Raw genomic sequence first — 24,977 nt, forward strand, 5'->3', positions numbered from 1 at the left:
ATACATGCACTAAGTAGCTCGGTAGAAATCGCATAATCTAGGTCGTGTAGCTCGATTCCAAGAAATCAAGTTCGGTTCAATTTCAGCCGAATTAAGGTGTATACATGGCATTTTGAACTTCGATTTCAGTCGAGCAACGGCAGAAATTCGATTCTCTCTATGTGCATGTAAACGTAGTCAGTGACTACGTTTACATGCACGTCCAAATCGAGCTGCTGTTGGTAATCGAGCAAAGGGTCCCAGCAGGGGTGCCAGAGAAATCCAATCCTACATGCACAAGTGAAATCGGGCTATTGTGCAAGGTGCATTGTGCACCCGAGCCACACGTGGCGCTACACACCCCATCGTGTTGGTACACTTCCGGTTGTTGTCATGAAGAAGAGCTATAGTGTTGCCAGATACTGCTGACGTTTTCCAGCCCAAAACATGTTCAAATCCGCTAAAATGCACTTAAAACCCCCAATCTGGCAACACTAGCAGTTCCGTGTTCAAGCTGTTAGGCTTGCTCTAACAGACTATGGCTACAAACTGTCCTGCGCAGACCACTGTTTTGTAAGGCAACTTATTTTGCACAATAATATTTTTCTAAAGTCCATTTTTTGCTTACAAAAATATATTTTTTTTGCTTACAATTTAACTTATGTCTTAAACACACAAAAAGTTCAATTGTTTTGTTTTTATTGACATTCTTCAGATGTTGGATATATATATATATATATATATATATATATATATATATATATATATATATATATATATATACACACACAAATACAGTGACTTGTTTATGTACACAATTCACAGCTATGCAACAGCTGTACAGATGTATTTGGTGATACAGTAAGTGAGCTAAATTTTAACAGTGCAAACAATGCCACAAAAAGAAAAGATTCATGCCGTTGTCATGATTCGTTGTCATGCCGACCGAGGCTGTTGTTTCCCGCTTGTGGTCTCGTCACTTCCGGAAGTAGCTCGACAACTAGCTTGATAGGGTATACATGCACAAAGTAGCTCGGCAGAAATCGCATAAACTAGGTCATGTAGCTCGATTCCGAGAAACCAAGTTCGGTTCAATTTCAGCCGAATTAAGGTGTATACATGGCATTTTGAACCTCGATTTCAGTCGAGCAACGGCAGAAATTCGATTCTCTCTATGTGCATGTAAACGTAGTGAGTGATGCGGACACTAAACCGGTCTGTGGTGGTCAAGAGAGAGCTGAGCCAAAAGGCAAAGCTCTCAATTTACTGGCCCACTCTCTACGTTCCCACTCTCACTTATGGTCACGAACTATGGGTAGTGACTGAAAGAATGAGATCACGGATACAAGCGGTAGAAATGAGTTTTCTCCGCAGGGTGGCTGGGCTGTCCCTTAGAGACAGGGTGAGAAGCTTGGGAGAGACTCGGAGTAGAACCGCTGCTCCTCCACATCGAAAGGAGTCAGTTGAGGTGGTTCGGGCACCTTGTTAGGATGCCCCCTGGATACCTCCCAGGGGAGGTTTTCTGGGCATGCCCCCGAAAGAGCTGGTGGAGGTGGCCGGGGAGAGGGAGGTCTGGGCTGCTCTGCTTAGGCTGCTACCCCCGTGACCTGGATCTGGATAAGCGGTAGAAGATAAATGGATAGAAATAAAAATAAAGGCTGACATTAAGTGGTACATCAGATATATTCCATTCAGCTAGCATGATATTGAACGAGTTGAAGACAAGTTACCATGAAAAAAGTTATTATACATACACATTCCTTTCAGGTGATCAGTGTGTCTTTCTCTCTCAGAATCTTCCATAGTTAACAAAGCAAACCTGGTGGCCATGCTTGTTTACAGATTGTCACTAGCGCGGAAGTTTTACACGTCTGATGTGCGACATCATGTTGTTTTGACAACCATGCAGTATCATAAACCATATTCAACGCTCATTCTCCATTGGGTAGAGTGATGTAATACACGTAGGATAAGCAATATGTTAACAATATTGCATGCTATGAAACCTGTTAGAAGGGAATGGAATACATGTTTTTATTCCATCAGAAAAAGTGTCCTGTATGTATAATAATTCTCTACATGTCTGTGAAGGTTCTCAGTCATCCAGATCATCATAACCCGTATGTGCTAAAGAAGGCAACCGGACTTGCTTGAAATCCTTGAAGACGTTTCACACCTCATCCGAAAGGCTTCTTCAGTTCTGTCTGACTACCCACTAGTCAGACAGAACTGAAGAAGCCTTTCGGATGAGAGGCGAAACGTCTTCAAGGATTTCAAGCAAGTCCGGTTGCCGCCTTTAGCACATATAGAGAATTCTGTATGTAACTTGTGAGGAAATTAATGAAGTTGTTTTGATAAATTTGGGTACTTTGTGTCTATATGATAAAAAGTGCATCACGTGTGCTTGAAGAGAGATGTATCCGCGCATAAACTGCACAGACCTTACTGCAGTGTCCAGCTTCATGACTTCAAAGGAAGTAGGTTAGTCTTAGGGCATTATCTAACTTCTGGCGTAATCCAAAAACATGATTGGTTGAAATTAATTCATGGGAATACAAACTGTCCCAAGTCTCTCCCCGCTTTCCCCTATTTTACTTGTGGGCTCATACATTATAGAGCAAAGCATTGCTTGTTTTGCCTCCTATCGCTCTAAAACACATCCTGGATCTGGAGAAATTCGTAGACATGGTCCATTTTTCATGCATAATTCGTTATATGATAATAGCAGTCATTGCAAGACTTGTCCAGTGTTAATTACCTTGCGTTTTGGATCTTTTTGCAACATTAGATTTGTTAAAGAAGTCAGTAATGTTCTCTTGCCGCTTTGATGTGTTTGCTGTCACGTGTGCGGTTGCTTTAATTTTGTGTAGAATTTTACCTGTGTAACAAAACCTTGATACATCGATAATGGGCCCACCATGGAAGACGTTTTTATACATTTCTGGTGCTATCATCATATTGTCAGTTTTTACTTGTCTGTTAACTTTGTACTTCATTGATTGAGATCTTTGTCATTAATCAGATCATGCAATTTTTACTGGCAACAAAATATGCGAATAAACAGACTTCACTTTTATGAAGTGCAAATCTAACTCTGCTAGATAGCGCATGTACAGTGCTGACACAGATACGAGTAAACGATGGTTGTCCTCGGTATACAGTAAGGATTATTCCAGTATTACAATAGTGGTGCTAGGTTTCATTTAATACTAACATTTTGTGCGAATGTTTTTTCATTACTGTATACCTACTTTTGCAGCCCCGTGTTTTTTTTTTTATTTTTTTTAAATATAATATAAATTAATTAATTTGGGGGGCTTTAAAAAAATGGATAACATAATGGGCTGACATCTAATAAAATACTTGCTCTGTGCAGTTTATTAGACAACGTGACCCCACCAGTTGTGGTTTTATGATGTCTTCAGATTTTAAGATGCCGTTAAAAAAATATTGATATTTAAATGTATTTTATGATGCATATTTATTGTAGCATTGAGGTTTGCTAATAGATTTTTGCAAAATGATCTTTTATATGTAATATAATGGAGCATGCTGTTATAGTAACATAATCAATGACCGGGTGGTGTGATGCGGCCTGACCTAAAGTGCAGTTTATTATTTTCCTAGAACAGCATGCCATAAAATGGTTTATTCCTCTAATGCTGCATTTACAAACGCTAGCAGTGTTTTATTTGTTAATGAATGACACGTAGTACCTTTTATCTGCTTACAGTTTACATTTAATCTTGTGGAACATATGAAACAAGTTGGTTCCTGTTACTTACATTATAGCTGTTAGCAGTATTTTCCTCACCAGCCTCCCCCCCTTTCTTGAAGAAAGACAAAAAAAGCAGGTTGTCATGTTCCCAAAAGTCATAAAACACACAGCCATCTGTCCTGAAGACTTTCACTATGTCCCTGGTTACATGGGTGCCTTTTTTTTTTCTTTCCCCTCTGTACAAATCCCTATAGCAGTTTATTACTATAGAAACCATAAGGTGTTCTGATAAACGTATTAATAAAAAACAGCCAGAATTATTGTCAGAGCTGCTGTTATAGAAAATGAATCAACAACTTCAGATCAATCAGAATCAAGAATTCAGTACCTGCGCTCTCTGAGTGACACAGTTTTGATGAAATCAGCATTGTATCATATAACCCTAACTACAGGATATCCTTCGAATATATGGAGTACTAGATGGTGTGTATGCTGTAGAACAGCTGGTTTGGAGCCATTCTGAAGGTTTAGTGTCATTTTGCTCTGTGTGTGCTCTCTGTAATAAAAATAATCCATGACCTTGCACTTCTGCTGATTAGAAAGTAAGTATAAAGCATTAGAGTGAGGTTGTTTTTAGTTCTTTGTTTTCAGAGAGTATTCTCAGGCACAAATAAAGCTTTGATAGATAGTTAATGGTTAGTCAAGGACACATCTGGCTCAAAAATAGGGGCTTGCTCATATTCAGAACTCCTTCATCCAAGCTGTTCACAAAATGTGCTGAGACACACTGAAAATTTATGCTCTGAGTAGAAGATGCCTTGAAAGCATTCTAAAGTGTTATAAAAAATAACAAGTCCTATTATATAAGCATAATGAGTAGCAGAAATTAGCTGTTTGAGTATAAACTGTAAGTGTCATGCACGAAGCACTGTACAATCTTTGCTTTTCGGATGCTAAATAACTCTAAACGTTTTATATAACCTTCCTGTTTTGCCTCAAAGGCAAGTCATTGTTGATTTCAAGACTCGTTTAAGCAGAGTAGCATGAACTGGGTTCCTCAGCTATGTGCCATTTAGGCTTCACCTCCTGAGGAAGAATAGTAACCTATCCACTGTAACACTAGAAACCTTACAGGAAAGGTCACTGCAGGCTAGCGCATTAGACACATGCTTATGTATAGAGAACTAGTGGTATAAAAAGACATTGGTGCTGTGGTTTGACTTGTGTTCCATTCTCATTTCCCTCAGGTCTTACGGGCGCGCGCCGAAGATGATCCACCTAGAAGCCAACTTTGTCCAGTTCAAAGAGGAGCTGCTTCCTAAAGAGGGAAACAAGGCTCTCCTCACGTTCCCTTTCCTGCACATCTACTGGACTGACTGCTGTGTAAGTCTAAGGGCCTCTGCATGCTCTTGCGACAAGGCTTTCGCAGATAGCTTTTCGCAGACAGTTGTGATTTATCGTTGAGCGGGGAGTAATAGGCGTGCGCGATGTTATTCACTGCCACAACACAAGGGGGCGCGAAGTCACGAAATCGCTAGGAGTAGTTGGTGGGTGTGGTTAGTGGAGTGTTTATCCTCCAGTTACTTATAATGACTAGAACTGGAGTCGTATAGATGTACGTACTTCCTCACTTCCTCGATCAACCGCTCTTCGTGCTGCTCCATCTTCGCTCGTGTTTTTAAAAATGCCGGTAGTGAAAACAAACCAAACCGGGAAAGTAGGGAAGCGGAAGTGCGTGTACAGCGGATGTAGAGTGGACCAATCAGAACCCTCTTGTCTGCGAGGCTTCTGCGGTGGTCACAATTTTTGGGAGGTGCGCACAGAGCGTCTGCGAAGGTGGGGGGGCTATGCAGACGCCATCTGCGAGGACTGCGTTGTCAGCATAAATTGGCCTCTAGTCTCAGCCAGAGTCGAAACGTTCAGGAGCAGTCTCAGAAACGGGAACAGAGCATCACATGGTTATTAAAATCCTGATTTGGAACTTTTGCATGTTCTCCCTGTGTCTAAGTTTCTTCTGGGTTCTCTGGTTTCCTCTGACCTCTTAAAAAACCATGTGCAGGAAGGGCCACTCTAAATTGCTCCTTGGTGTGAAGTGTGCATGTGTGCGCGCACATTGGGTCATGTGAAGGAGTGACTGATATTTCTGACGAACCTTGTAAAAGAAATGTATTTATATAAACTAATTAATAAAACATAATGCCTTAAATAAATTTCCATTTATGTCCAGTGGGAAATCTTAGAAATGAACCTGACCTTAAAAAATCACCTCCAACAGTCTGATACTTCTGACATAAGAGCCGATGAAAATGTGACGAAGGTGTGTGTCCTTGTGATCGCAGAAGTCCGGTGATCTGTAAAATACATGCCGAACTATTTCACTAGATCATTTGCTGTTGTATTGTGATTCCATTAAAATGCATTCCACAATGTGTTATTAGTGTCCTCACAAAATGGTTGACTAATCATCAGTGATTGTGAAACAACTCCATGTTTTATAAATAATAGTAATTCTTATACAGTCGGAACTATAATTGTCACCTTTTGGTAAAGCTTAGTGTTAATAAAAAAAAAACCTCCTATCTTTAATTCTAGCATTTTTTCCCCCCAAAGGAAAAAAAATGCATCACCATAATTGACATCCCTAGAAATTCTTATGAACGATATATACATGTAAATGTACTTAGTTCTTTTAAGTACTTTTTTTTAAAATAGCCATTCCTTGATTTATGAAGGCCAGCATTAAAGGTCCTTGGCAAGGGTCGGAGGTGGAACGTAGAATATCAAGAGCGACCCAAAAAGCGAATTTAATCTTCCTGGTGTCTAATTTGCACTCAAATTGAATAAAACGGTTAATATACTGGTTTGCGCAAGTTCCGAAGGTTTGTTTACATCTCACTTATGCGCGCTTTCACCGCCAGGGGACCGTCGTCGTGACGTCATTCAAGCCAAACAGACTGGGAGCAGTTCTGTGTTTACTTGCGAACCGAGCACACGTGTACGGACTTCGATCGTGAGAGGTTGTGTAAAATGTCTGAAATCAATAGCGATTTTGAAGTCGGAACTCTCCAAATTGAATATCGAGGGGTGAAACCATATATGTATGAACCTATGGCCGTTGCGAAGCAATCGGTGAATGTGACTCACTGGTTTGACCGTGCACCCTCGGAATCGGACAGCGACTCGGCCGAATTGATCGCGGTGACCCCGGACCTCAACGAGACTCGCGCTCAAACGATTTATCCTGGTAGTTATGATAAATTCAGGTTATTGAGGTTATTGAGAAACGATGGAGGCATTATTGTGCTTTATGTACATACGTATGTACAGCATATGAATATAAATATGGTATACATGTACAGCAGTATGCACATGTATATGCCATATATATATATATATATATATATATGCTCACACAATGGTATTGTATATATTTTTGTAGTTTGATTGCAGCCTATTATTGCTGTTTTGTTTGAGACGCATCATTTTACAGTATATTTGAATTTCAACATATTTTTAGCAGATTCCTGTGTGCCAGTACTCTTTAGCACCTGCACTCATTTTATTTAGGGGTTTTTTTTTTTTTAGAAAGCACTTTCTAAGAGCCAGTTTCCTCAAAAATAAGAATAAAGCACAGGTACTTTCTGAATAGTTTAGAGAGAGAGGGTGGGGCAGGGCAGCAACTGTCTGGCATAAGCAGCAGAAACGGCATAAAGACTGTGCTTCAGTAATAATTTCTACCCAATTCCTTTAGTGAAAGGGGGAAAAAAAATGTAGACCTTACGATACTAGATGGCTTAAGGACATTAGGGACTTTGTGTGTAACCAGCAGCTATGTAACTGAGAACATTCATAAAATGTTTGCTGCTGTGGTGTGTGGGTGTGTGGTGTTTTTTTTTTTTTTTTTTTAAATATAAAAGTGCAAGTCCCTTATTTTTCTCCCTGGATTGAAACAAATTGAGAACCTAGGAGCTGAAATATCTTGTATTGCCTTGATATCAAGCAGTTCTGCACTGATTTGGCCTGAGTTTCCCAAAAGCATCGCAGCACAAAGATAATCGTTAAATGGTAGAGTGAGCAGCACAATGAACACACACACTCCTAGTTAAGATGCTCTTAGCGTTAAGAGGCTTTTGGGAAATCCACCCAGTTCTAGAAGTGTACCAGGATACTGCTGCCCTACAAACTCCAATTCCAGCTCTAATGTACAAACACATCATGGCATAATAAAAGCTCGGATTTTTGTGGCCAGAATAAGGCAGATAATCCCAGACGCAAATTATTATTATTATTATTACTGCAGAACACATGTAAAGGTTATTTTTTCCCCTGCACTATTGGTCATTTCTTATCTGCCCGAAAACCCATTCAAACTTTCCAAGTGCTACTGAGACTCTGTAGAAAACCCCAGAAGACCCAGATTGTTGCAGTGTAGGATCAATAATCAGGCTGTTAGTAATTATAAAGCAATCTGCGTTACTATAGGCTGAATGAACTATGTTTATTTGTTGGGTCGAGTTTGTAGCATGGTTGGTTTTAGTTGTGAAACTAAATTTAGGCTGCTGTTAATGAAGAACACTAGAAATGTATTGTGCCGAAGGCGCTGTGCCTGTTTTTGCCTTCACTCATAAACGATGCAGTATTTAATTCTTTTATCAGTTTGTACCAGCAGTAACCAAAGGAACCAAAAAATTAAGTATTCATTTACACATTTAGCCATGTCCTTTGCAATTCTTAGAAGTACATTTGATAAAGCCAGACCATTCAATTTTTTTTTTTTATTGCAAACCAGGCCTTTTGATAAGCCTTAATGTGTAATCTTGGTTAAATTCATCAGAACATTCCCAGTGTATTTTATACCCATTTTTGTGCCATTTGGTTTCTCAATCATTAATTTTGTGTTTAACAATTGTGTGGTCAGCACACTGTTAGAATGCAGTCACATGTACAACCCTGGTGCTTAAATGTGAGTATGGCAGAGTGTATTATTGTTGCAAGTGTTTCAGTGATGACCCAGTGGCATTAACAGCATTGCTGTTCCCATCGTAAGGGTTTTTAATTTTTTTTCCCTCCCCCAGACAAACTGTATTAACACTGTATTAAGACTTTGAAATGAAAAGTGAAACAGGGAATGGCCACTAAGCAGAAGTAGTTACCAGCCCCTGCTTTTTTTTCTTTTTTAAACCTTTTAAGCCAGTAAACACAAGGCTTTTGTGCCTTGATATTTTATAGTGCCATCATGTGAACTAATCATTTAAGAGATTTTCTTTTATAGTATTTTTTTTTTTGTATTTGTACAGTGGCTTGGTGATAATGGTGTTACTATAAGTTGATATTGTATTAAATAAGACCTTTAACCAAATTTGTTGGCCTTAGTCACTTTACTCATGCTAAAATATAGGCAAGGAATTACAATCATAGGTAATATTTTAATTATGCTCTTTTTTTTTTTTTTTTTAAGTTGAGCATTTCATGTTTTTACAAATCAGAATCCAAAATAGTCTTCACAATGGGTTAGAATCATAGAAGGGTTTTAGATTTAACATTGAAAGTAGGCACTGATCAAAAGGCTATCGACAAAATACTGACTTCAGTTAAACACTTTATAGAACTTTCCCTTCTAGAAAACATGGCTCAGAAAAGGGCTTCGTTTCAAGCCAGCTGGATGTGAACAAAGTTCTGATTTTATAGTGTTTGGAGAAGTGCCATGGAGTCAACTTTACAGTTCAAGCAGTATAGTCATCATTTATGTTTTTCCTCCCATAGTTCAGTATTTTCAGAGTTTGATAATCATTCAATTTAAACAGCAAATCAAATCACAACTGTTCATAATAAAGACAAATGACGTGTGATTGTGTAAGCGTATGTTACAGTTATTCATTGATCTTTTTAAAGTGCAGATATACAGCTGCTACATATCACGTGGATTCCTCCTGGTGGAATAAACAAATTCCTGAGACCAAGGTGTTGAGTGAGTGAGAATGGGGAATTCAGTTCTGTGGCTGGAGATACCGGCTTGTGAAACTCTCCAGTTGCCTCTCCAAATCTGTGGCCTTGTGTCTGGAAGAACAAAAAGGAAAAAAAAGTTTAACAAGTACCAGGAGTTCAGACTACTTACAGCCTGGGACACCTTTAGCTGTCCACAACAAAATGCAAAGGAAGATATGTTTTAAGATTTAAAAAAAAAAAAAAGAGACCTTTTACCCACTTAATGCAGATACAACTTGACAGTTATAGGCCTTTTTGTTTTTGAGTTACTGAGGTTTGGATTAAACCTATTCTAGTCAAAAGACTAATAACCCTTCATTGAGTTTGTATAGTTGTGATTTTCAAATATGCCAAAATGAAAAAAAAAAGATGGGAGACAAAACTAATTTCAATTTGCAAAGCTTATGGAAGGAGGGTAACATTGTAAAGATTTACCAACTAAGATCTGTGCACAGATCGCCGTTATTAACGTAATGTTTATTTTTTTGGGGGGGCTTTTTTTCACCTTTATTGGATAGGACAGTGTAGAGACAGGAAATGAGCGGGAGAGGGAGTGGGAAATGACCTCGGGTCGGAATCGAACCCGGGTCCCCGGATTTATGGTATGGCGCCTTATCCACCTGAGCCACGACGCCCCCAATGTTTATTATTAATTGATTTATTGTCCTAAAAAGTTGTGTGCTAACCTAAGTGATTTGGAGCTGCTCTGGACTGTTTCTAGCTGCTGGATCTTTGTCGTCAGCCGGCTGATTTCACTTTCCAGGTCCTGTTGGGTTATATCCACCTGCTGGCACAGCCTGTCAAACGTGCTGGCTATCTCCCTGCATGGCACAAACCATCACTCACAACTGTGTACAACCAAATTAACATCTTTATCACAGAATACAAAAAAAAAAAAAAACCCCACACCAACCTCAATTCCAGAAGAACCCCCCCCCTCTATTACAAGTGGTTATTCTTGAGTGGCCTGTTCAGTATTTAAGTTGATAAATACGGTTACTTACTGCTGCACTTGCCGGCTGCAATTTGAACTGGTGAAACTGACGATCATCTGGAGTTTCTCGGTGGCGTAATCTACAAACTGCTTTTTCAGTGCTCTCTCCTTAGCCTTGGTGGTCCAAGTGAGTTTCTCGAATAAATACGCCATACCATAAACACCCATGGACAGAGGGATGATGCACCAGCGCATCCTCTTCCATACCTGTTACAAAGACAAATGGGTTGATTATAATACTGTGACCTTAAGCCATGGGTAATGAGCAAGGAATAAATATAATGGGGCCTGTTGTTATGGGAAAGTAATCCACAACTGGGTGGCATGGCATGGAGTTACTGTTCCCACCCTGGATTATTTTTTCTATAACACCACCTTCTGGAATGTATTATTCCTCTTACATCACAATAAGACAAAAATGTAGAGAATTCAACAGTGCTGTGATATAAGCTGATAAACAACAAAAGAGTACTGCTAAAAAAAAAAGCAAATGTACAACACATTCTTTGTAAGATCATTGGACTTTACGCACAGATTAATATGTTACCCACCACTCCCCCAATGACGACCACGCTCATGGAAGTGCATAAGATGAGGGAAGCCAGATTTCCAACCCTATACCTCATGGGCTCCTCCTGGTTCATCTGAGGTTGGTTCGGAGTAGCCACAGCAGCTCTAGGGGGTGGAGCCTGTGCAATGGCACCGCTTCCTGGAGTAGTGGCCAAAGGATGTGTGAGCTGAGACAGACAAATGAGAGAGAAAAAGCTTGTGAGAAGGGGTTCCTCAGTGGCATGTGACAAGCGTAACAAAAGGGTAATAGTGTTCATACAGGCTAATTTACGAATGACATTTTTATAGGACTGAGCCATAAATATGAGATTACCTGGAGGTTTTGATCCACCAGCATGAGGGCACACTTGGCATTGGCTGGGCCAAGGAAACGGTTGACCAGAGCAGTCCAGCCAAGAGAGAATTGAAACTTGATGTTCTCCTGGAAATCAGCACAGAGGATTGTGCAGTTCAGGTCATAGCTGAGGTCAAACTTTCTGGAAGGAATGAGCATGTGGATTTGGCTCTGAACATCAGGGGGCAGTAAAGGCTGCAAACATTCTGTTAGCACAGGGGGCAAGAGAAGATCATTAGAGGACAATGTCCTTCAGTGCTGGTGTGCAGCATGTGCTGTCTCTCATGTGATGAAATTGCATAAGAATAGAACATGTAAAATTATCTATTATGCAGATAAGTTGTCACCATGATCATTCATATACGGACCCTTGGTTAATCAATAACAGCTGCTGTACCAAATCTCTTAATATGAGGAAGCCGGCCAATAAACAATTACATTTTACATGCATGAAAATCCCTCACCTTTCGGCGAAATTCGCCGTTTTGAAACCAAAATGGGTGACCTACATGAATCGTGTAGATCCGATGAGGGGAAAAAAAATTGGGGGGGGTTGATATTGACCCAAAGGGCAAGGAGGTCGCTTCGCACCCATAGACAGTTCGTGCCGGTTTGCGCCTCCTCCTCCTGCTTTGATGCCATAGCGACGAGTACATCTCGCTGCGAAGGGCAAGCGGCATCATTTCGCGCCTCTTCTCCTGCTGGCCAGAGCGTGCACACATCAGTCAGAGTGCAGAGCAGACCGCTGGAAGCTGGATTGAGTCATCGGACTGAATTTCCTACTTTTTTCAAACTTCCCTGATTTGCCATCAAAACAAACAAAACTTCCGGCTTGATTACGTCAGCATTCGAAAGAGGGCGCGCGCGTCTTTTGACAATCCCTGTGTCCGAAATTGCTCGCTACTCACTATAGAGAGATTTTCACTGACGTCACCTGAAACCGGAAGTAAACAGACCCTGCGCCATTTTGGAAGACCAACAAACTCGTGATTAGGGGGAAATAACGGCAGCGGTATGTGAACCCACGAGAATAAAGTGGAGTGGCAAACGACTTAAACAAACAAATCTGAGCTGTTTTATTTATGATTTATTGGCCCAACAGTAGACTTGAAAGAAACCTGTGTGAGACTTGGCAAAAAAACTGTGGATATAATGGATAAGTCTGTGCATGATCTGCGGACACTTTGAAGTAAGCAAACGCAAGAAATTCAAATTTAAAACATGCTAAATTGGCCCCAAGTTGACAACTGTATGAGGAGCAAGCCTCCCAGACTTCTACAATTTATTATTAATAATAATAATTTAGGATGGTTTGGGGCTTGCTCTCCCTCCTATTATATAAATAAAGCATAGTTGTTGTGTAGGCATATATCATAAATACATATGTATAATTTGGATAAATTAACCTAAATTATGGATACCTTAATAGTAACAAAGTATTAATTTTTCAACTGAAAAGATATATTAAAATATAAATATCAACAAGATTACCTTGGCCATAACTATGTGTAGGTTATTCTTAACAGCTGTAATATCACGACCCAAGCCACTAACAACATAATTGTAAGCCTGTAGCCCCTTGTAGGCCTTCAAGTCATCAGCAGTGTAGGCACTGGGTGTAAACAACAAATAGTTTACAATGTCTGGGTAGCAAACAGATGGCAGAATTGGTGTCAGGTCCTCCTTATGTTTCCATTCTCCCTTGCCCCGAGTCTTATCATATGGGTCAAACCCATCAATCACAGCCAGTTTCTCCACATACCGTGCCCTTTCTGCAGCTGGTAATGTACTCACATAACCCGAATTATCATCCATCATGTCACTTTACTCTCGCTCGTACTTTGTTTTATATTGTGAGTGCATGTACTTGGTCTTCCAATATGGCGCCTAACAAAATCTCGCGGCACAGTGACGTCATGCGGTAGCCCTCTATAGGGCACTGTATAGTGGAGATGCCATTTTGTAGTGCTGTCCGTGCTGAAAGAAATCAAATTAAAAGTCTCAAATTTGATTTAATAAAAGACAGCAGCAAAGAAGAAAGTATTCAGCCTTGATTTAAAAAGAACTGAAAGCTGCAGGTACTTCCATATCTTGGCAGGCTGAGTGGTATGCTGGGGCACCTTTTGCCAGCAGACCAGAATATCCAGAGGGAACTTGTGCGGTTCAGTGTTGACCTGACCATCCCCAGCTTCAAGGAGGGAGAGAGCATCGTGGAGTGGTGGGGTCATGTCTTCGACAAACCAGACAAGTGTCCCTCCCTGGGTGCACTGGTTAAGTGTTGCCTCTCCATCTTTCATGGACCTAGAGTTGAGTCCTCATTTAGTCTGATGAATGATGTAATTGATCAAAGGAGTGGCAACATGAATGTGGAAACATTTAATGCAATACAGATGGTCAAGTACACGCTGATGTCCAGGGGGAAGACAGCTATGCAGCTCTTTAGAAGGGAGGACGTGAAGTTTGGGGAAGTGGACAGAACATTATGCAAGAACATTAACTCTGCAGCAGCCACATACAAACACCAGCAGAGGGTGAACAAGGAGGAAAAGCAGCAGCAGCAGAGCAAGTATGGCTCTCAAGCAACTTGCAGTGCTCAGCAGGCCAAGAAACCGACTGCTGAAGAAGAGAAGCGGGCAAGGCTGAAACATGTGGCAACTCGGCGAAAGCGGGCCATGGAGACACTGGTGGTCCAGGCAAATAAAAGGAAAAAACGATCACTATTCCTTGTGTTCCACTTTCTTCGTTCTATTATTCGCATTTTTTTCCAAGGCATAATTTCACTATAACTACATGTATTTGTACTGTATGTCCTTGTGCAAATGTCAATACAGTATACTTAGTAAGGAGGCTATAATATTTATTCTGGGGGAGGACCCACCCCAAACACAATAAAACACCAGAGGCCACGTCACCACTCGCGCACCCTTCTCACCTTTTTCACCCCTGACCCGTTTTCATGCCTGATTTTATACCACAGCACTGTTGAATTCACAAGGTGTTATTTAATCTCCTATAAAAGCTGGAAAATGTCTTCAGCATTGTTTTTATAGTAACAATTTTCATTTAGCCTGTATGTTTGACACGCCACATAAATTGATAAAACAATGTGTATATCTGTTAATACGGTTACATTTTCTGTAAGGAGACATTTATATAACGAGCTTTGTAACAGACAGAGGTAAAGCCGTGGTTTTTTTGTCAAAGTAATGTCAAGATAAAGAAAATAAGGCTAGTGAGGGAATGATTGTTTATAGCTGTTACAATGCAAGTAACAGTACACAAAACAAGTTGTTTCATGGACATTCCACAACATTAAACATAAAAGAATAAAATGCGTCAGAAACTGCTGTGGTATAATAGGAATAAAACACTTTAAGATGGAAAATAATCAACTTCAATGTGATAGCAGTAACACTGCTTCATGTTGTACTGCATCACACCATCTGTCACTGACTATTTTATTATAAAACCACACCGTGGTGTGTTTTATTCCTGACACAATACACTTTTGTACGTTTGTAACATAATTAATAAAATAAGTCTCATTTTAGTTGATTTTCGTTACAATAGGCACACACCGATCATTTCTTTCTGAGAGGACTGCACAGAAGCGTTGACTGCATCAGAGCAGCGGAAAGCCAGGTTCTTTCCCATTCCCTTTTCCACATGATTAAGCAGATCCTGAGAAACAGATTTGCACATTTTGTAAAATTTATACAAGACAAATTTTCCTTGAAAATAAAAAAAAAATTACACAAACTTTCTCCTTAGTATAAATGTAGTAAAAATTATCCATCCATCCATTATCTGTAACCGCTTATCCTGTGTTGGGTTGCGGGCAAGCTGGAGCCTACCCCAGCTGACTATGGGCAAGAGGTAGGGTACACCCTGGACAAGTCATCAGATCATCACAGGGCTGACATATGGCCCTTTTCCACTACCCTTTTTCAGCTCACTTCAGCTCGACACGGCTCGCGTTTCGACTATCTAAGAACAGCACGACTCAGCTCGCTTCAGCCCTGCTCAGCCCCCAAAACTCGCACGGTTTTGGAGTAGGGCTGAAGTGAGCCAAACCGAGCTGAGTGAGGCTAGGGGCGTGAGCAGACACTCCCCTGTGCACTGATTGGTGAGGAGGAGTGTCCTCACATGCCCACACACGCCCCGCGAGCACGCTGGGATCTGTAAACACTGTAAACCCGGAAGAAGGAGAATTACGAATTACGAGAATTATGAAGCCTTATGCGCCTCGCCTCATCTATACGCTCTTGCCAGTATCTGTTGGCGTTGTCGGTGACAGCAAGCCACAGAACCAAGACCAGCAACACTAACGACACCATGTCCTCCATGTTTATTGTTTACTCTCCGGGTTGTGAGACTACCACTTAAAAGATCACTGATGTCACTGTTTGCGCCGCATAACGACATCACCTGACGTCCACCCACTTTCGCTAACTCCACCCAATGTGTCCACCCACTTCCAGCCAGCACGGTTCAGCGCGGTTGTAGTCGAAATGCAACTCCAACAGCCCCGCTCAGCTCGACTCAGCCCAACTCAGCCGCGTTGGTAGTGGAAAAGCGGCAATACTGTATAGAGACAAACAAACATTCACACCTACGGTCAATTTAGAGCCACCAATTAGCCTAACCTGCATGTCTTTGGACTGTGGGGGAAACCGGAGTACCCGGAGGAAACCCACATAGACATGGGGAGAACATGCAAACTCCGTACTGAAAGGCCTCCGTCAGCCACTGGGCTCGAACCCAGAACCTTCTTGCTGTGAGGTGACAGTGCTAACCACTACACCACCGTGCTGCCGTAGTCAAAATTAATATATATAATTCTATTCACAGTCACTGGATATGAGCAATCGCGCGCTCTGATTAGCCTCTCTACTGCTAGGCTATCAGCTCATATACCGCGAGTAGAGAAAAACAAAATGGCGGCGCATGCTGCTGAATCAACCGAGGACGAAATAAAAACTCTACTTGAAAACAAAGCCCCCCAAAAAGTATTTAAAAGAATCAGAAATCGCTAAAAGAATATAGTCCCCCCCCCAAATATCTCTTGTTCCACATTCCAGCTCAGTCAGTGGCAGTAATGCACCTTTAAGTTGGTTTGCCAACCACCAAAAAAAAAAAAAAAACCTAAAGAAGGAACCACCCAAACAAAACAAGAAAAAAAAGAAGAAAAAAAACCAGCAACAAAATATGGAATAAAAGTATTTGAACACAAGAACGTAAGTTTTTTTTTTTTCCCCAAGAATTATTATAGCAGCATTTTTCACAAATTGCTACTGCCATTTCGCCGGTTTGTTTACATTCTAAGCGGAAATGATTTGGTCCAATGTTTTGTATCAAATATTTTGTATCGAATTTGCAAAAAATAAAAATGCTGTTTCTCAAAATCCAGTGAATGTGAATAGAATAAAACAATTATTCTACTCAATCTCGCCGTACATGGTTTATAGCTGACGAGGCATGTCAGCTCATGTATGACTTGATTTCGTGAAATAACTTGAATGGAAATTAAGTGTCTGAAATTTGCTAGTTTAGTTGTATACTAAACCCACAGGGGTAAACCAGCCAACAAATGAAGGAAGGTTATAGCCTTCATGTCTAAATCATTACAGATTCTGGAGTTTTCTCATCTCATTATCTGTAGCTGCTTTATCCTGTTCTACAGGGTCGCAGGCAAGCTGGAGCCTATCCCAGCTGACTACGGGCGAGAAGTGGGGTACACCCTGGACAAGTCGCCAGGTCATCACAGGGCTGACACAGACAACCATTCACACTCACATTCACACCTACGGTCAATTTAGAGTCACCAGTAACCTAAGCTGCATGTCTTTGGACTGTGGGGGAAACCGGAGCACCCGGAGGAAACCCACGCGGACACGGGGAGAACATGCAAACTCCGCACAGAAAGGCCCTCGCCGGCCACAGAGCTCGAACCCAGGCCTTCTTGCTGTGAGGCGACAGCGCTAACCACTACACCACCGTGCCGCCTTCGCGGGTTTTTTTAAATACATAAAACGTTTCCTAAAATAACACAATAAGTCAGCTTTAAAATGTTAAATATCAAACTCAATCTATTGTACCACTGGAATCATTGCTTCAAGGTGGTGCTACCTACTGTATTTAGCTCTATGATGTCCTTTTGTGTTTTTTTATTTTTTATATAAAAGTGTATGTGTAATAGTGTTCAGAAACTATGTTAGCAAGTCTGTCTGAATTACTCATGAAAAACTGGAACCTCTACGTAACATTAGGCTTATAGCTCCAGTGCCAGCTACCAAAAAGCAACCACTGGACACCAAACTAGTCTTGGCTAAAGAACTATATAAGAAGTAACGGAACTTTGGTATTTTAAGTACTTTAAATTTAAGGCTTACTGAAATGTATTGAGGGCGGCACGGTGGTGTAGTGGTTAGCGCTGTCGCCTCACAGCAAGAAGGTCCGAGTTCGAGCCCCGTGGCTGGCGAGGGCCTTTCTGTGTGGAGTTTGCATGTTCTCCCCGTGTCCGCGTGGGTTTCCTCCGGGTGCTCCGGTTTCCCCCACAGTCCAAAGACATGCAGGTTAGGTTAACTGGTGACTCTAAATTGACCGTAGGTGTGAATGAGAGTGTGAATGGTTGTCTGTGTCTATGTGTCAGCCCTGTGATGACCTGGTGACTTGTCCAGGGTGTACCCCGCCTTTCGCTCGTAGTCAGCTGGGATAGGCTCCAGCTTGCCTGCGACCCTGTAGAACAGGATAAAGCGGCTACAGATAATGAGATGAGAATGATGAAATTTATTGAGACCTTGCGCTTATAAGGAGAACATAAGCTAATTTAGATGCAGCAATACGCACAAGCTCTCCTGAAATGTGTCCAAGAGAAGATCAACTCACTGATTTGTAGATCTTTAACATGTGAGAAGATGATGGGTGGAAGTCTGAACGAAACTCATCTACGAGCACTGAGAGTCGACAGATCTCCTCTGCCATGGCATTTGATACCTGGTACAGACAGACAGACAGACAGACATTCAATAACCGTCTATAGTCTGTTCTAGATCACTTTCAATATTAGTGCTGCATTTTGCCATTTCTACCTGGTTGGCCACCTGCTCTGAGACCATCTTAATTTTCTTTTCGATATCCTCAGTGAGAGGTTTGAGCTGATTTCGAACAAACTCCAAGCGGTCCTTCAGATACTCTTTCTCCTCCAGAGAGGCCACCCTAATAACGGTTACAAAGCTCATCACAGGTACATCTTGCTGCTTATGAATCATGCATATACACAACTGAATACAAACCAGCTCTTTATAACAGAGACATAATGCATGATTGCAATATTAAATTATGCTCCGAATTTCACAGTGGCCTGTCGAAATAAGTTAGAACCAGCTATGCCAGAGTGAAACTCAGAAGACAGAACTAAAGAAAGTGAACCCACCTCTTCTCAGCAGCAGCAATGTGGATCTGATCCATGATGTCTTTAACACTTTCAGTGATCTGCTTTGCCCTGATTGTGTGCTGCTCAAACTTTGTTTTCACTACTGACTGCGAGATACACTCCTGCGAGGCCACATGCATGTGTTACTGGGATGAGCGGCACTTTAAGGGGCGAGATACTGACCTGCTGCTCCGGCTCGTCCCAAACAAAGGAAGAGGATGAGGAGAAAGTTCAGCAGCAGGTCTGCACCATCGCAGTGTCATGCTTCACCTCACAGTAACTTACAGTAAATAAAATGCAAAAGCATACATTCAAATCAGGTCAAAGATAAAAGTAAAAAAGACTTAAAGATCACATATCACAATCTGGAACAGAAATTAAATGATATCAAAAACAAAATAATGAACAGATGCTCAACACTATTTTCTGAACAATAAGTTGGTCATATTGTGTGTGAGGGGCTCCCTGCTCAATTCTATCTGCTTGAACATATTATGTAGCAATATTTCATGCAATTCACTTTATAATATTGATATGGTGATAAACTAAGTCACCATACACTTTTCTGATAGATGCCAGGATCATCAGTATTTTTATAACTCTGATGTAGCACATTAGCTGCTAAAATTTATAGGAAATCTTAAAAAAAAAACAAAAAAAACTTTATTTATATAAACGTTAAAGTATCGCAAAACTTAGTTTTTCACATTTTAAAAAAAATCTAATTTGCTGGTAGTTTGTTAGCAAACCTATATATCGCATCATATAGTCCATCACAGAAACATATTTGAGTATCGTATGATATTTTTGGGCGGCACGGTGGTGTAGTGGTTAGCGCTGTCACCTCACAGCAAGAAGGTCCGGGTTTGAGCCCCGTGGCCGGCGAGGGCCTTTCTGTGTGGAGTTTGCATGTTCTCCCCGTGTCCGCGTGGGTTTCCTCCGGGTGCTCCGGTTTCCCCCACAGTCCAAAGACATGCAGGTTAGGTTAACTGGTGACTCTAAATTGACCGTAGGTGTGAATGAGAGTGTGAATGGTTGTCTGTGTCTATGTGTCAGCCCTGTGATGACCTGGCGACTTGTCCAGGGTGTACCCCGCCTTTCGCCCGTAGTCAGCTGGGATAGGCTCCAGCTTGCCTGCGACCCTGTAGAAGGATAAAGCGGCTACAGATAATGAGATGAGATGATATTTTTGTCATATCACCTTACTTCTCATCTCATCATCTCTAGCCGCTTTATCCTGTTCTACAGGGTCGCAAGCAAGCTGGAGCCTATCCCAGCTGACTACGGGCGAAAGGCGGGGTACACCCTGGACAAGTCGCCAGGTCATCACAGGGCTATCACCTTACTTACAATATTTAATTTATTTTAATTTATCTAGAAGTTTTCTCTATTTCTTTTCTCTGTTTATCTGTAATGATGCTGTTGGAATCTTAATTTCCCTGAGGGAACCCGCCCAAAGGGATCAATAAAGTTTTATCTAATCTAATCTACTCGAACACTAACAAATGGGCAGATCACAATTAGGCTTATGCCAAAATATTATATTTCTGTATTCAGCAGTTTGAGAATTTTAAAAATCACACACACAAAAAAACCCCAAAAACCTCATAGTACAGAAAATACAGTACTCAAAATCATACAAAACATCAACATAATCCACAAAACACTGATATATCAAATAGGAAAACATAAATGTAATGGTGAACTGAGGAGAAGGGTGTCCTCGCCTTAGCAAATCTAGACTTCAGCAATGAACACACAGATTGATGAAAAAGAGCACATGGGCCTAGGAAAAGGAAATGGCTAGGCAGGGGAAAAAACTGGCAGAATAATTAAGCTACACTTCAGGAAAGATGTACACGGTGGCAGGAAAAAAACAACTCTACATGTGTGTGGTGTACGTATCTCAATCCAAATATGATTAAGTTTTAAGACTCATGACACTGGGGAACACAATTTTTGTTGAGTTAGGTCTGACAGCTGTTTTTAACTAATTTTTGGGTGCAGAATCCAAAACTGATCTCAGTTTTTCTCTATCACGTCAAGTTTTTGAACTATAGGATCCCCGTTTTTTTTTAAATATGAAAAATACTGTACTTAACAGATATGTGCTTGTTTTATAAAAATTTACAAATATTGACATACAATGAAATATGAAAGAAACAGGCATGACTGCAATGTTTATTTAACACATGTTTTTAGAAAGGATATGGCTACTGTAATTATAATTGTGTGCAAGTAGTTAAGGTAAAAATTTATGTTTATACAGTAGCTCTTTCTGGAGTGTTCAACTTGAGGACCATCACGTTTGATGCTCCAACAATAGTCAGCCATCATATGTACATCCCATCTACCCTGATAATGTTCTTCCATAACCTTCAAATAGTCTTACTACAGCTAATCAGTGGAATTTTGCTTATCTGGAGGGTAAGCTGTGGAGAAAAAAACTTGACGTGCTAGAAAAAAAAAACTGACTGCAATTTTGGAATCAGCATGCCAATTTTAGTTTTAATCAGCATAAAAATCTAACTCAACAGAACATTTTTTTCAAATTGTTCCCCAGTGTGATAATTTATGAACTATTGTAAATATTGGTGTGCATTTTCAATCTGCTTGAGAAATCTCCCTAACACTTATAATGGAAATGACAAATGAGTTATTTCTAAGCACGAAACCTAAAGATGTAAAAATCAGGAAAAAAAAAAGGTCACAGTGAGTCAAGATACAAGAATCCTCAGCCTCCTGATAGATTAAAAATTCATAATACTAACATTAATCCTAGCTTTAAGTCTTACAGATGTTATCTGAAGGCATAAAGTTATAAGGGATTAAGAGATAATGCACAATTTATGAAAAACCTTTGCTTGTGGTGTCAGAAAGCAGACAAGAAATAATCTGGTAATAATTTATACTTGAAAACAAGTCAGTTCTATTTGATCAATTTTCTTGATCTTGCCAACATTAAAATAAAAATGTCTTGACATGTACTTTTTATCTCAGTGCTGTGATATTTTAATTTACGCTACCTATAGCTTTAAGAAATCAATTGAAGACGTTTGCCTAAATGCACTGTATTTGTAAACACAATTTACTGTAGACAAGTTATAAAGCTCTAAGAGGATGCGTTTGGGGTTACATGAAAACCATCAAGCTTGTGTTGATTCCTACTTTATCTCACTAGAATATTTAGTGGAGAAGTCAGTTTTCAATTGATCATCAATCTGTATTTCAATTCCCAAAACAGCTCCTCATCGTTAAACAAACATTCATTTAAAAATGCCCGAAATACTTTATTTGGATGGTCTGAGTCAGTGACCTACATGGCTTTCTTTCTCTCCTTTCATTTACATTTTACTTGCTTAAAGACACCAGGCGAAATATGACCAAGACTATAGCAGATTTTTTTTTTTAGTTCATTCTAGAGGTTTCTACTGCTTTTTAAAATTTTTAATATTTTATTTCCAGTTAAACTCTACTGCCATTTATATCCTCAGGTCTCCCTACTCTAATGCACTTGTTTCAACTCAAACAGCTTCTAGATGAGACAAAATTTTTCATCTGGACTTATTTTTTGTTGTTCTGGCAATAAACAGACATCGCATATCCATGGTTATCATCTCAGCAACCACTTGCCTCAAATGTCCTCTCAAAGCTCTGGAACGCCTTCAGTCTTTCCTGGAAGCCTTCTGCTAATGCTCCACCTGGAAAGAAACACTGCAGATTTAGTACAGCAGCCCATCTCAAGAGGACATAAAAGGCATGCCTGACTTGAACTGTGTAGGTGTAATTAAGGATTTGTGTATTTAAGATTTGGATAAGTGATCAATCTTTAATAATTACATAAAATCAGTCTCATTTGGATCGTTGAAGTGAATCATTTGGTGAACCATTCAATGAATCATTTAGTGAATCATTTAATGAATCATACCATTAATCCTGGATAAATTACCAAACAGCTAGATTATGGTATCTTATCAAATTATTATTGATCACTTACCATATTACAAATTGTCTACACCTTCCTTGAATTCTTTTGACTGGGCAACTTCAAAATATCGAAACAGCAGATGAGTACACACAGCTTTGATAATAAATGAATTTATTATACAAAGATAAAAATAATAATCAATATATACAAGCAGTGAGGTGTGTGTATATGTGTGTGTTTATATGAGGGAGCTATAAAATTTGGAATGTTCTTATCTGATGTTTTGTTATGTTCGTGTGTGTGTGTGCGCACGCGCCAGGACGAGCCAGAGTGTCTTATCTGCACTCTTGGAGGAGGGGACCCCTCAGGATTTAGTGAGCACGCGTTTTCTCAGTAACAAAGAAATTCCACACTCATTATCAAACTCACTGAAATCTTAATAAGGTCAAAATATGAGTGAGTTAAATGAAATTAAAACGTTAGGAGAGAGAGAAAAAAAAAAAAGACATGCACAAACTTATGGATTAACCAATTTTAAATCAATAATACCAAATAATAGAGAATCAAAAATAATAAATCAGTGTACACACATTCCTGACTATAGCTTCACACTTAGTAAATTAATTACTGTCTAGACTAATTATTTTGCCCAGTGCCTTTCCTTACTGCAAACTTTCGTCTTCTGTAGAAAGCAGAGTCTCTTCCGTGGAAATGACCAGCAGGCTGAAGATTGCGCTTCGGAGAGACAGAGAGAGAGAGAGAGAGCGGTTGCTCTGAAGCAGTGGTGTAGTCTACTTTTTTGCAGTGGGTATACTCAGTGCTTGCCATGCAACGCCCCCCCGGGAAAAAATTTATACTCACACACACACACACACACACATGTATGTGTATATATATATATATATATATATATATACATACATACACACACACACATATATATATATAATATATATTATATATATATATATATATATATATATATATATATATATATATATATACACACACACACACACACACACACACACGTGTGTTGTGGCTATACTGTTATACTTGTACTCATCCATCTTGTAACTGTCCGATAACCTGAAAGCAACACCTCATGAGCACCATCACTGCCTAATGCATAGTAATATGCATCTTGAAACTGGTTTTGTGTACAGATCTACTGTATGCAAAACAAATGTGGTTTAAATGTACAAAATTTATAAAATTTTGATTCACCGTTCAACTTAAGATAAGTGGGCTTTTCCATCATTGTTTTTTTATTTTTCATGTATCAAGAAAATTTGACATATTGACATGTAAATTAAACACATCACACAATAATATATTTTTAACATATTAAATGCATTTCTTATTTCTTATCTATTCAGCACATCAGCTTAAATGAACAAGAAAACATCCTAGATGTGCTAAAACAAATGTTTGCTTCAGAGAAGAAAAAATTAATTTAATTAACAAATACGCAATGCCCTTCAGTGTGTTAGTCCACAAGCCCTGCAAAAAAGGTCTACAGGACTTTCCAGGTGTTTTTATATTCTGGCATTTGAGGTCTGCATTGCCTCCTTGGTTGTGTTGCAGAGTGATGGCTGAGGACACTTCTGAAAACACTGAAATAGTGTCGTTTGTTTTCGTTTCATGATTTCGCAAGCTTGATTGAATGCTAGATAATGCCGCGTGGTCTGTCATGACTGAATAAGCACTGTTGCTTAGCAACAAGTCAAAGGCAGACCCCTTCGCATGTTTGTAAACAAACTGACCGTTGCTAGGATGCGCGCGCAGCCTGGACTCAGAAACAATGGCGCTGCCCATAGACCGGCATTATGAGCTGTCAGATTATGCCAAACAATTGTCGTGACAAGATCGAGAATGCTACATAAATAAGTTAACTCTAACAAGTGGACATCGCCTACCGGATCCGCATTTAATTAAACAGTGGACGGACGATGTTAGTAAGTTCCCTGGTATACAATGGCCAGATATATACTCGTACCTTATTGACAAGACTTCAGTGTACACCCACGAAAA

The 24,977-nt window shown here is 40.0% G+C and overlaps 1 protein-coding gene across 2 annotated transcripts in view; it reads right to left on the bottom strand.

Moving 5' to 3' along the window:
• Positions 1 to 9,103: 9,103 nt before the first annotated feature.
• The window catches only part of LOC132899251 (mitofusin-1-like), a 55,176-nt gene continuing 39,302 nt past the window's right edge, over positions 9,104 to 24,977 (bottom strand). The window contains exons 10-19 of one of the 2 annotated variants that reach the window (XM_060940998.1): positions 22,649 to 22,716; positions 19,016 to 19,137; positions 18,672 to 18,798; positions 18,469 to 18,576; positions 15,159 to 15,261; positions 11,560 to 11,786; positions 11,228 to 11,413; positions 10,687 to 10,883; positions 10,369 to 10,503; positions 9,104 to 9,754 (exon numbers count right to left, since the gene is read on the bottom strand). In XM_060940998.1, coding sequence (XP_060796981.1) covers positions 9,685 to 9,754; positions 10,369 to 10,503; positions 10,687 to 10,883; positions 11,228 to 11,413; positions 11,560 to 11,786; positions 15,159 to 15,261; positions 18,469 to 18,576; positions 18,672 to 18,798; positions 19,016 to 19,137; positions 22,649 to 22,716 — 1,343 coding nt within the window. In that variant the 3' untranslated portion in view covers positions 9,104 to 9,684. Of the gene's footprint in view, positions 9,755 to 10,368; positions 10,504 to 10,686; positions 10,884 to 11,227; positions 11,414 to 11,559; positions 11,787 to 15,158; positions 15,262 to 18,468; positions 18,577 to 18,671; positions 18,799 to 19,015; positions 19,138 to 22,648; positions 22,717 to 24,977 lie in introns of those variants that run through there. The other variant, XM_060940999.1, reaches the window with a different exon arrangement.

Source organism: Neoarius graeffei, chromosome 15 (assembly GCF_027579695.1).
Source record: "Neoarius graeffei isolate fNeoGra1 chromosome 15, fNeoGra1.pri, whole genome shotgun sequence".
In the NCBI taxonomy this organism is placed as follows: domain Eukaryota; kingdom Metazoa; phylum Chordata; class Actinopteri; order Siluriformes; family Ariidae; genus Neoarius; species Neoarius graeffei.